Here is a 13664-nt window from a genome sequence, read left to right on the forward strand (position 1 = left end):
TATCCTGGCTGGGCTCAGAAGACTGAGGTTTCCCCTCCAGTGTGGAGCCCACAAAGGCTCACTCTATTCAGGATCAAAGCACAGACTGTCTGGGTGCTTCATGGACCCAGTCTGGAAACTAGAAAAACGACCCTCTTGTTGTTGTCGGATTCCTCACATGAAGAAAGACACTGCTGCTCTAACAACATCTATTCAACAGTCTTTGCCGCATAATTCAAATGAACTCACTCTTTTATAATGGCAAAAACATGGATTGTTCTCTGCAGTGGTGTGTTTCTCGGTCATCAGCCCTGTCCCAAACAATATTTTAGTCAGTTAAAGTTTTACCGGGTTTGATATAGTCAGTCTGGACCTGGGCCCAATGTTCTCCACTGCTGACGTGACTGGACAAATTAGTGTTAAGTCAGCAAATATATTCAAACTGCTTCTGGGACATTGAGAAGTATTAGGACTGATAGCCTTGACTGTCACAGGCACTAACCACTTCTGAAAAGGTGACAGCACATTTGGCTGCTATTTGCCAAAGAGAGAAAAAAAGATCTACAAATTTCACCATGGGGCATTTTGATCTTTAATTCATACGGGATGTGGGGAATGTATGTATATATGGGTTGTTCACATCTCAAAATACTCTTTCTGACCTGAGAAAACACTGTATGGAGCATCTCACGCCATTCCTTCTCAGACAGGACTTCTTGCCATCAACACTTTCATATATTTCATTTTTTTCTTATTTTTCAGGGGTCTCAGTCACTCGTCATTGACAAGCCATCCATTCATTCAGAATTAGGGAGGAACAAGTCTTCACCACTTTTGTACAACCCAAACCCACTTCTGTGTAACCGACTAGCCGTACACCCTAAATATTCAATGCGACTGCTGGATGTGTTTTATGCAGACAGAACCTGACAGGCCTGAACCGATGCCAAGGCAGATATGAAAGCGAGCACTGTCTGTCCGTCAAACCCAAAGCAGGAAGTAATCAACTCCCCTTCCTCCTCAGGGCTCCAGCTGAAAGTCATTAACCTAAACAATGCCATTCTTCTACTGTGGGCTAGTTAGGAACAAAATATACTTAGGAGCATTATCATAACCATTTAAGAGGCTCTAAATGATCTCTTCTTCTCCGTGCTGTGCTCATTTAGATTGCACCTTGTTCGGTTGTTGGCTTGGCTGGGAGAATGTAGTGTAACTGTAGTACTTTAAGAGGTAAATGGTTCAGTGTTTACATCCCAGACTTGATTATAATAGCCAACTATGATTACACATCTCTAATCCTATTATCTTTTGTTTCAGGAATATAATGAGAAACATATTCTGACAGAAAGCATTTGCAAAATCTAAATTCATGCAACTATTTCCGTATGGTATGCAATTATAGTAAAACTTATAGTAAAGCTCTAAGGTACTTCTCAGAGTCCAAACTATGCAATTATTCTGTATTGTTCTGTGTGATCTCAAAGAAATACAGCAAGTCTAGAGGTTACATTGTAAAGTTTAATGAGCACGAATACATTATGCAACATACATCAGCGTACCATATGAAAATACTTTGTTTGTTGCTGAGGCATTTTGTTTGTTGCTAAGGCAATTTATTTGTTGCTAAGGCATTTTTTTTGCTAAGGCATTAGTCTAGGCTACAGTCAGCACAACATACTGCATTTCAACTTAACTATACAATGACAAACCAGAAAACATGTACTGTCGTGTAAAAAAGTAGTCTACATTTAAAATCTGCAATATTACAGGCAGAGGTATAAAAAAAAATACACTGGCAAAAAAAAGCTACGTAAAATCTATATATACACCATTCTGTCTTCATTGGAGTAGTAGTGTGCGCTTGTCAGGGTGCCAGTTTGCTTGTCAGTGGGTGTGAGACATTACAATCTTGTAATAGTGTGTCAGAATGTCTAATAAGGAAAGTACTGTATACTGTCTATCTGCCAGTCAGTCCGTCCATCCGTTCGTCTGTCTACTGCATAGCGATCATCCACACAGGGACAATGACGTCGGGGAATCCTTCTTGTTTCTCCACAGCCAGGACCTTCAGGCCGGCCTTAAAGATGATGTCCTTCATGATGTCCAGGTGGCGGATGATGCTGCTGTCGATGGGATCCAGCTTGCAGCCCTTCCGGGCCATGTTGTCCTTAATGATGATAACCCCGTTGGGCCGCAGACTCTTCTTACAGCGCATCAGGAACTGCATCAGGTCCCTGTCCGTCAGGTGACCTGGAGATGGGACAGCACAACACAAGACCCACCAATCAGAGTAAGGGAGAGTCTGTCTGTCTGCCTGCGTCTGTCTGTCAAACTTATTTTAACTATATAGATTTTATCCACCCATACTTTTTTCTCTGAGATCTAGAACCTAGATTCGTCATCCACCTCGAGTTCTCTTATATAACCTGCCCTACACGGAACGTGACAGAGCAAACCCTAAGCATGACAGGGCTCACCCAATGAATCAGAGGCGTGACATGAGGAGGTCCCATAACATGGCAATATAAACACAACCTGAAATATCCCTTCACTGAAAAATCAATGCTGGTCTCTCCTAAAATAAGACTGGAGTTGGGCAGAGTTCTTCATACAGACTCTTTTAAATGCTGTTGTCACCACTGACAAGGAGCTCTGATATCTACAGTGAGGGAAAAAAGTATTTGATCCCCAGCTGATTTTGTACGTTTTCCCACTGACAAAGAAATGATCAGTCTATAATTTTAATGGTAGGTTTATTTGAACAGTGAGAGACAGAATAACAACAACAAAAATCCAGAAAAACGCATGTAAAACATTTTATAAATTGATTTGCATTTTAATGAGGGAAATAAGTATTTGACCCCTTTCAATCAGAAAGATTTCTGGCTCCCAGGTGTCTTTTATACAGGTAACGATGTCACGTCCTGACCATAGTAAGATGTTATTTTCTATGGTAGAGTAGGTCAGGGCGTGACAGAGGGTGTTTAGTGTTTTTCTATTTCTATGTTGTTGTTTTTTGGGATGATCTCCAATTAGAGGCAGCTGGTCCTCGTTGTCTCTAATTGGAGATCATACTTAAGTAGGGTTTTTTTCCACCTGTGTTTGTGGGTAGTTGTCTTCTGTTTAGTTTTCTGTACCTGACAGAACTGTGCGCTTTCGTTTTCTCTTTGTTATATTTTCTTTAGTGTTCTGAGTTAAAATAAATATTCATCATGAGCAATCAACACGCTGTGCTTTGGTCCCCTCTCTATGACAGCCATTACAAACGAGCTGAGATTAGGGGCACACTCTTAAAGGGAGTGATCCTAATCTCAGCTTGTTACCTGTATAAAAGACACCTGTCCACAGAAGCAATCAATCAATCAGATTCCAAACTCTCCACCATGACCAAGACCAAAGAGCTCTCCAAGGATGTCAGGGACAAGATTGTAGACCTACACAAGGCTGGAATGGGTTACAAGACCATCGCCAAGCAGCTTGGTGAGAAGGTGACAACATTTGGTGCGATTATTCGCAAATGGAAGAAACACAAAAGAACTGTCAATCTCCCTCGGCCTGGGGCTCCATGCAAGATCTCACCTCGTGGAGTTGCAATGATCATGAGAACAGTGAGGAATCAGCCCAGAACTACACGGGAGGATCTTGCCAATGATCTCAAGGCAGCTGGGACCATAGTCATCAAGAAAACAATTGGTAACACACTACGCCGTGAAGGACTGAAATCCTGCAGCGCCCGCAAGGTCCCCCTGCTCAAGAAAGCACATATACATGCCCGTCTGAAGTTTGCCAATGAACATCTGAATGATTCAGAGGACAACTGGGTGAAAGTGTTGTGGTCAGATGAGACCAAAATGGAGCTCTTTGACATCAACTCAACTCGCCGTGTTTGGAGGAGGAATGCTGCCTATGACCCCAAGAACACCATCTCCACCGTCAAACATGGAGGTGGAAACATTATGCTTTGGGGGTGTTTTTCTGCTAAGGGGACAGGACAACTTCACCGCATCAAAGGGACGATGGACGGGGCCATGTACCGTCAAATCTTGGGTGAGAACCTCCTTCCCTCAGCCAGGGCATTGAAAATGGGTCGTGGATGGGTATTCCAGCGTGACAATAACCCAAAACACACGGCCAAGGCAACAAAGGAGTGGCTCAAGAACAAGCACATTAAGGTCCTGGAGTGGCCTAGCCAGTCTCCAGACCTTAATCCCATAGAAAATCTATGGAGGGAGCTGAAGGTTCGAGTTGCCAAACGTCAGCCTTGAAACCTTAATGACTTGGAGAAGATCTGCAAAGAGGAGTGGGACAAAATCCCTCCTGAGATGTGTGCAAACCTGGTGGCCAACTACAAGAAACGTCTGACCTCTGTGATTGCCAACAAGGGTTTTGGCACCAAGTACTAAGTCATGTTTTGCAGAGGGGTCAAATACTTATTTCCCTCATTAAAATGCAAATAATTTTATAACATTTTTGACATGCGTTTTTCTGGATTTTTTTGTTGTTATTCTGACTCTCACTGTTCAAATAAACCTACCATAAAAATTATAGACTGATAATTTCTTTGTCAGTGGGCAAACGTGCAAAATCAGCAGGGGATCAAATACTTTTTTCCCCCACTGTAATGTCTGTATGTTGCTGTAATGTCAAATCAACATCAAATCAAATGTTATTGGTCACATACACATGGTTAGCAGATGTTAATAAGAGTATAGCGAAATGCTTGTGCTTCTAGTTCTGACAGTGCAGCAACATCTAACAAGTAATATCTAACAATTCCACAACAAATACATAATACACACAAATCTTAGTAAGGAATGGAATAAGAATATATAAATATAATTATTAACTGGGTGGTTCGAATCCTGAATGCTGATTGGCTGAAAGCTGTGGTATATCAGACCGTATACCATGGGTATGACAAAACATTTATTTTTACTGCTCTAATTATGTTGGTAACCAGTTTATAATAGCAATAAGGCACCTCGGGGGTTTGTGATATATGACCAATATACCATGGCTAAGGACTGTGTCCTAGTACTCCGCGTTGTGTCGTCGCTAAGAACAGCCCTAGCCGTGGTATATTGACCGTATACCACACCCCCTCAGGCCTTATTGCTTAAATATATGGATGAGCAATGTCAGAGCGGCGTAGGCTAAGATGCAATAGATAGTATGGAATACAGTATATACACTGCATGTTGCTTTAATATGACGTTCTACATACGGAGGTACTCACACTTACTGAATGTAAACAACCTCATATGGAAAAAACACAGTAGATGAGAGGTCAAAACATGAAAACATCACAAACATGACGCACACACACTATCAGACACACACAATCAGACACAAACACATACGTAGACCAGAGAGTGAGTCTTACATGCACACCACTGCATCCAGATGACGTCATATTTCCTTGAGGGAGGTGTTAGCTCCTGCAGGTTGTAACAGTAGTATGTTTCTATGCGGTCAGCGTCGTCTCCTAGGTACTCCTCATGGGCATGGAGTAGAAAGGCCTCAATCATGTCACACATCTCCATGGTCTCAAAGATGGGCAGGAGGACACCTTTAGATACCCGCCCAATCCCACAACCACAGTCCAGGGCACACTTAGTGTCAGCCTTACCAGGACCCTGTTTGAAGAATGGAACGATACACAAGCATGTACACATTGGTAAATAGACACACTACAGTAATGTAACAGACATTTTAAAAACCTTCCGAACAGGAAAAGTATACGCAAACATCAGGCTACCTGGCATCCTTTGCTATGATCACAGTAATACATATTCTTTTTTTCTATACCAGATGTCTGGCCTCTGTAACCCAAAAGCCCAGAGAGCAGAAACAAGCACCATACCTCAGGGTAATGACACTATGAACTTTGACCTTACATAGAGAACAAAAAAATAACTTTGCTTGATTCATGCTCGTTTTAACTTCTTTGCATTTTGTACTCTGACCTCACTCCTCTCCCTCTCTTCCCTGAGGAATGAGGGGGGGCCCCAGTCCGTGATTCGGTGAAAGATGGGGCCCGGAGGAACTCTATGGTTGTTGGAGGATGCTTCCTGGTTTGGTGAATTACTGCCATATTGCTCACATAGCTTGTTCTTCAGTTTAACCTAGCTGCACTCTACATTTCCCCATTGTGTTAGGTTTTAATGGAGTTGTCAGGATTAGAATCCAGACTCTGCACAGTAGAGTTTTAGGAGACCATGGAGTATGACTGAAACATAGCGTTCTCTTCCTCTGTCTCAGCTAAGGATGTCCTTGTACAAGAGAGCAGTTGAGCAGTACATGGAACGACGACTCATAGGTCTAGTACTATGAAATGTAGCCAGCTGTATAACGTTTCGGGTGACCCTAATCTAAGACTATGTTGTGCAACTAAAGCTATATCCGTCATACACAGGGCCTTTGCCATTGTCCATTAATTATAATCCACATAATAATTCACATTTTCTATTGCTTCAGGATTATTTTCCTGTTGTAGCAATCTGGCTCAAAGGAAGATCCTACATCTGTATATGATGTCTGCTCTAACATACAGTGGTGGGAAAATGACCTAATTATCATACCTGAGTAAAAGTAAAGGTACTGTAGCCCTTTCCTGCAGTCAAATGACCTAGTTGCCCCATAGGAAGAAAGTTCTTAATATGTTTCATCATTTCATAATTAATAAACATGATTTTAAAGAAGCCGCAGAAAATCCAGTGTTTCTATGTCAAACGGTTTTATCTTTCAGTCTTCTGGGATTTATATAAAGTGTAATATTGGGATGCAAACTCAAAATGTAATACATTTCATCTCTATATCTGACATGGTACAGGTGTCTTCTTTTGTTTAAGCCCATAACCATGTGTGTGAGGTGTATAATTTTGTTTGAAAGTAGATTTGTTTAAGACTACCCAGAAACACTCTGTGTGACCCTGATTTAGCACACTGCAGTAAAAGGTTTAATAGAAAATGACTCAAGTAAAAGTGAACGTCGCACAGTAAAATACTACTTGAGTAAAAGTCTAAAAGTATTTGGTTTTAAATATACTTAAGTATCAAAAGTAAAAGTATAACTCATTTTAAATTCCTTATATTGATCAAACCAGACGCACAATGTTATTTTTTTATTTTGTATTTACGAATAGCCAGGGGCATACTCCAACACCCAGACATAATTTACAAACCAAACATTTATGTTTAGTGAGTCCTCCAGATCAGAGGCAGTATGGATGACCAGGGATTTTGCTAAGTGTGTGAATTGGAACATTTTCCTGTCCTGCAAAGCATTCAAAATGTAACGAGTTCTTTTAGGTGTCAGGGAAAATGTATGGAGTAAAAAGTACATCATTTTCCTTAAGAATGTAGTGAAGTAAAAGTAAAAGTTGTCAAAAATAGAAATAGTAAAGTAAGTACAGATACCCCAAAACAATACTTAAGTAGTACAGTAAAGTGTTTTTACTGAAGTACTTTACACCACTGCTAACATGTGTATGTTACCTATACACATCATTGTGAAAGTCCCCTGCTTTACCCCCCGGCGAGCAGTAAAGCTATTCAAGGATATTTGTCTTGTGACTGAAATGGCAGATTATTATAGTCTGGAATAAGTTCCTAACTCTACTGGCAAGGGGAGGTGCAGTAGACAGGTGTAGCCAGATCAGAACACAGCTGGCAAGGGGAGGTGCAGTAGACAGATGTAGCCAGATCAGAACACAGCTGGCAAGGGGAGGTGCAGTAGACAGGTGTAGCCAGATCAGAACACAACTGGCAAGGGGAGGTGCAGTAGACAGGTGTAGCCAGATCAGAACACAGCTGGCAAGGGGAGGTGCAGTAGACAGGTGTAGCCAGATCAGAACACAGCTGGCAAGGGGAGGTGCAGTAGACAGGTGTAGCCAGATCAGAACACAACTGGCAAGGGGAGGTGCAGCAGACAGGTGTAGCCAGATCAGAACACAGCTGGCAAGGGGAGGTGCAGTAGGCAGATGTAGCCAGATCAGAACACAGATGGCAAGGGGAGGTGCAGTAGACAGGTGTAGCCAGATCAGAACACAACTGGCAAGGGGAGGTGCAGTAGACAGGTGTAGCCAGATCAGAACACAACTGGCAAGGGGAGGTGCAGTAGACAGGTGTGTGTGTGTGTGTTATCAATAATGAGAACTACACCAGATATGACTATCAATAATGAGAACCACACCAGATATGACCATTAATAGCCTAGTTTCCATGTAACACAAATCCCCATTAATTAACATTCATGTAAGTACAGCACACACACACACGTTGACCCTCTCCAGTCTTGTGGACCTAGTGTAACATTGGGGATTAATATCTGGGGCTCTGGACATGAGGGTGTTGTTATAGAGCCGGCCTGGCAGAAGGTCAAGATGACCATTAGCGACATGGTGTGTTCTGGGCAGAGACACAGCTCCCTTTGTAGATGAGAAGGGATGGACTCATGGGAGAAGGTCTTTTTATAGCAGAAAGATGATGCATTTCATGTCATAAACAGATACTGATACAAATATCAACTTGGGTTCTGTAACAGGTTTAGTCTCCGAGGTCACTCCCACACAGTTTTCAACCAAGGCAGAGGTGTCATTTCAGTGACACACGTGTAATGTAGTATAGACTTACAATAAACCTGTTCAGAAAGTTCCTGGAGCCTTCCAGGTCGATGTGGGAGATCTCAACGAAGTCTCCCATCATCCCCTCCTCTGATGGCTCCACGTCCTCGTAGAACTGCTGCGCCTTGTAGTAGAAGTACTTCTCCCCTTTGATTTTCTCGCAGGTCACCGCGAAGAGCTTGACTGTGGGATACACTCACACACACACACAACTGATTGACCTTTTCCTATGGCCATAGTCAAGTGCCATTGTCATGTTATATCTGTGTGAATAACACTCTTCACCACACTACTGGGGAAGAGGACAAAGTCACTCAGGAGGAACAGGTGTGCTGAAGAACATAACAGGACACTGGATCACTAACTATGGACCGGATAAGAGCTGATGATCTGGCCGAGAGACGCGTGACAATAATTTGATTATAAGTCTAAAAATAAGGGTATTTTCCAACCGCATGATCAGCTGTGGTGTGGAGTAAGAGGACTACAGGTATGTGATGTAAACAATATATATGTTGGTACTGTATGCACCCAATGCTTTGATTATAAACTTTTACTGTTCATTTTGGTATTCAAGCCCATGACCTTTGACACTGGGGTTGTACTTTTTTCTCACCAGTTTGAGTAAAATTATTCTATATGTTTCTATTTGTTTTGTAGGTCTTGGTAAGTACAGTATTTCCAGTGAGAGGGACCTTTGGTTAAAACTAGAAGTATTGGCAGACATTTCTCTGGGCTTAGCCGACACGTTGGGTGGGGGTCAGGGTGGGGGTCGGGGGAGGGCAGATGCATTTGTCAGCTGGAGACGTGTCACGGGAAAATTTATGGCAACATGATGCAACAATCACCCTCTCAGAGTCCCTGATGTCATTATAAAGTCATTTACTTCCAGTTGAACTCACGCCACAATGCTAAATGGCACCCAACAGGGAAGAGGTCGAGGAGTGTGATTTCCACAGCCACCTCCAGACAGAGGTTAAAACCAAGGGGAAGAAGACAATTAGAGTATTGGATCATACATGTCAAGAACTTTCAATACGTCTCAAGTCAGGTGTTCACTTGGCCGAGTAATGTTTGAAGGTCACAAGGCATCAGATTGTATTCTGATACAGTATTGGTGTGCACACTCGGGACGCCTTCAGGAGAGAGGGATAAGTATAGTAACAAGGTCAAGATGTCTCAGAGGACAGGAAGACTGAGTGTGAATGGTGTCATTCTGCCAGTCAAATGCCATTTTACGGCCAACTTCCCCTATCATCACCCACAATTAGTTCACCTCATTAGTGAAGGTAAAAAGTTACCAGACTCTGTGCCCTTTCATCTGTTTGGACAAACATCTCCTTCACCAAAGGACTGAATTTCAACACCAAGAGAATGTCAGAGGTTTACACACCAATTTGCATGTAATTAGGGAATTGTTTGACAAGGTAAAAATCTGTCGTTCTGCCCCTGATCAAGGCAGGCCGTCATTGTAAATAAGAATTTGTTCTTAACTGACTTGCCGAGTTAAATAAAGGTTCAATAAATAAATCAAATAATGACTATGAAACTCTTGACTGTCATGTATCAAACACTTCTTGACATGGCACAGTGCTTACACACTTCACATGCCATTGATGGGGCTATTCCTGGATAGGTTAGTTTGACCCACTGAAATCTTCAAGAAAATGAAAATGAATAAATTCACTCTAGCTATCTACTCCGATTTCAGAGCACTGATCGTCTGATTGTGCCAGAGTGCAGAATAACTGACGAATTTACGAGCGCTCAACACCAGTTGAATATGGCCGGTGTTGGTAAACGTCGTTAAAAAAAAGTTATTACATTGTTGCCAGCAGCACAGTTACGGTCACCAACGCTCTGGATAACATGAAAACAGCCTAACCAGCTCTGGATAACATGAAAACAGCCTAACCAGCTCTGGATAACATGAAAACAGCCTAACCAGCTCTGGATAACATGAAAACAGCCTAACCATCTCTGGATATCATGAAAACAGCCTAACCATCTCTGGATATCATGAAAACAGCCTAACCAGCTCTGGATAACATGAAAACAGCCTAACCAGCTCTGGATAACATGAAAACAGCCTAACCAGCTCTGGATAACATGAAAACAGCCTAACCAGCTCTGCTAGGGTGAGTAAAATGGTCAGAGTGAGCTGTTCTCTCATTTGTGTCTGGAAGTGGCTAGCCAGCTAGCCAAACTTAGCCAGTTAGCTTGGGTGCTTGACTGCCGTAGTGAGGTCAGAACTCTAGGATCAACCCTACTCCTTGGCCAGAGTATCCAGTGTGTACTCTGCACTCTCCGAGAGCAAAACACTCTGAATTTCCAGGACAATCTGACAACACTCTGAATTTACAAACGCCCAGACTGCACTCTGGTACTCCAGATTTAATTTGCGAACACACCCCAAGGCCACTGGACGTACAGTACGAGTAACCTACTACACAGTTAGCGCTTCTCTCTCTTTACTATATCATCATGCATTGAGATGCATAGGTTCCACCTCTTGTTTAATCATGATAAATGGTCAGTATGGTTAGATGGTGGGAACATTTTTAACTGATTATAGGACCTGAAATCAGGGTACACCGAGGTGATTGTGAGAGCTATAGTTTAGATGAGAGCTATAGATTAGAGTAGGTGCTTGATTGCACATTCTCTCTGTTCTAGGAGCTGGCCAGTATGGTGCCAAATCAGACAGACAGAAAGCACATAATGTAGTTGGATAATTGGTTTTATTAACGCAGGGAAGTCCCATTAAGACCAGCGTCTCTCATATAGCATATTCCCACATAGATCATTTACAGCCTACGGTACAAACTGTATCTCTGCATGCGTGTTAAGACTGATTTAACCCTCAAAAGTACACACATGCTCAAACACACCCATTCCCCCTCACTTTGCCCAGAGCCCGATGAAGGCGGTTGGTGGCGCCCCTGTCCTTACCCAGGGGGATCTGCTCCAGCAGGTACAGGAAGCTGGCGAAGAACTCCATCCTCAGGCTGTGGTGCAGATGGAAGGACAGGCTGTGGCGACACATGGACACATCTGTGTTCTTCCAGCGGTCCCGATGGGCCTGGTGGAGGGCTTGGAACTCCATGTTAGGTGGAGAGCTTGAAGACACCACTGCCCTTTTTGTATCTTCCAGGCTCATTCTTGCCTTGTCTGTATCCAGCGCAGTGTCCATCACAGAGATTCAGTGTGTGTCAACCGGATGGTCTGTGTGTGTGTGACCTAGTGTGCCTGTGGCAGTGTCTCTGCTCTGTGTCCAGTCCAGTCCAGCGAGCGAGCAGTGTGTGTGAACCACAAGGTGTGTTTGACCAAGTGTGAAGGTGTTGTTGCTTCTGCTGTTGCTTCTGCGGTGCTGCTATATCTGTGGGTCTGGGGTCCCCTGGTACCTTCTCTGGCAGCAAGGGATCGGCTGTGATCCCATCTTGGGGCAGTGCTGAAAGCTGCCCCCGGCTGCATGCACGCAGAGTGGCATCCGAGCTTTCAACCCACAAATACCAGCAGCACACAAGATACGCTCCCCCTGCTACTTACAGCCGTATAATGTAGCAGTTATTTTTAGCAGTCTTCTCATGTTTGTATCTATGCATAGCCACAGTGTTCTTGTCTTTGGATGCCTAAGTTACAAAGTGATAGGTCCGCAAAACGTATGGTAGACCATGCATGCATTCACTCAACAACATGTGGATGTTTTTATCTATTTAAAGCGTTGAATGGAGACATTTAGACTTAGCTGTGCCTATGCACATGATAAGGCATGGCCGGTCCAAAACTCAAACCGCGTGACATTTATTTTCTGCCGATAGTCAGACGGTGAAGCTTTGCCCTAGCCTCTCGGTTTTTGTAGTCGCTGCACTTCTGGTCCAGATATGTGTCAGGCTGATGGTTCAAGAATCTGCTTTGGTCATATGTCTCCAGGGAGATCCCCAATGTGTACGTGCCACTATGTCACTACACTCAATCAACATTTCAGATCACAAAAAGAAGCCCTTGTGAGTGTTCACGTTCTGTACACACACAAACTGTGTGGTCATCATACACAGCCTTTAATGACCTGGATGTTGATGTACCGTGCTCTGTGGAGGAGATCAGGAAAAGTCTCCATGGGGATGTTACATCTCAAAAAGCACCAGAAAGAGGATTTCAACACCGACCATCTCAGATTGTTCTGAAATTGTTTCTGTAGTTAGTAACAGATATGATTAGCATTCCTGAAACATTATTTTGTTTAAATATAATTAGATCTTTGAGAAATTAAGCTAATTGATTGCACCCAAATCGGCCATTTTAATTAATTGAAGTCAGATAATATTAAATAAATATTGTAGACTACCCAACATCCAATTTGGACCAAACTTCTTCCTACCAATGAGTAAGACATGAAGAAAAAAAATCAAACCCACTCACGAACCCCCCACACCCGTCCCACCCAAGCAACCAGTATACATGATCAGTTCTCTATGTTTAAGCAACTGTATGAAGCTGGGGCTTGTAACAAAGAGATCTTCTGTTGAATCTGACAATTCATCTTGATGGTTGTACAGTCGTCTCAAATAAAACTGTGAAGGACCTTGGCGTTACTCTGGACCCTGATCTCTCTTTTGACGAACATATCAAGACTGTTTCAAGGACAGCTTTTTTTTCCATCTACGTAACATTGCAAAAATCTGAAACTTTCTGTCCAAAACTGATGCAGAAAAATTTATCCATGCTTTTGTCACTTCTAGGTTAGACTACTGCAATGCTCTACTTTCCGGCTAACCGGATAAAGCAATAAATACACTTCAGTTAGTGCTAAACACGGCTGCTAGAATCTTGACTAGAACCAGAAAATTTGATCATATTACTCCAGTGCTAGCCTCCCTACACTGGCTTCCTGTTAAGGCAAAGGCTGATTTCAAGGTTTTACTGCTAACCTACAAAGCATTACATGAGCTTGCTCCTACCTATCTTTCCGATTTGGTCCTGCCGTACATACAAACACGTAAGCTACGGTCACAAGACGCAGGCCTCCTTATTGTCCCTAGAATTTCTAAGCAAACAGCT

The 13664-nt window shown here is 42.8% G+C and overlaps 1 protein-coding gene across 1 annotated transcript; it reads right to left on the reverse strand.

Annotated features, from left to right (window-relative positions):
• Window positions 1-1483: 1483 nt before the first annotated feature.
• Window positions 1484-12132, reverse strand: ntmt2 (N-terminal Xaa-Pro-Lys N-methyltransferase). Its single transcript, XM_029708053.1, has 4 exons — window positions 11556-12132; window positions 8614-8786; window positions 5363-5615; window positions 1484-2229 (listed from the first exon to the last, which is right to left on the reverse strand). The coding sequence occupies exons 1-4, from the start codon at window positions 11794-11796 to the stop codon at window positions 1973-1975; spliced, it is 924 nt and encodes a 307-aa protein (XP_029563913.1). The 5' UTR covers window positions 11797-12132; the 3' UTR covers window positions 1484-1972.
• Window positions 12133-13664: the final 1532 nt, after the last annotated feature.

The sequence above is a fragment of the Salmo trutta genome, chromosome 22, assembly GCF_901001165.1.
Source record: "Salmo trutta chromosome 22, fSalTru1.1, whole genome shotgun sequence".
Taxonomy (NCBI): domain Eukaryota; kingdom Metazoa; phylum Chordata; class Actinopteri; order Salmoniformes; family Salmonidae; genus Salmo; species Salmo trutta.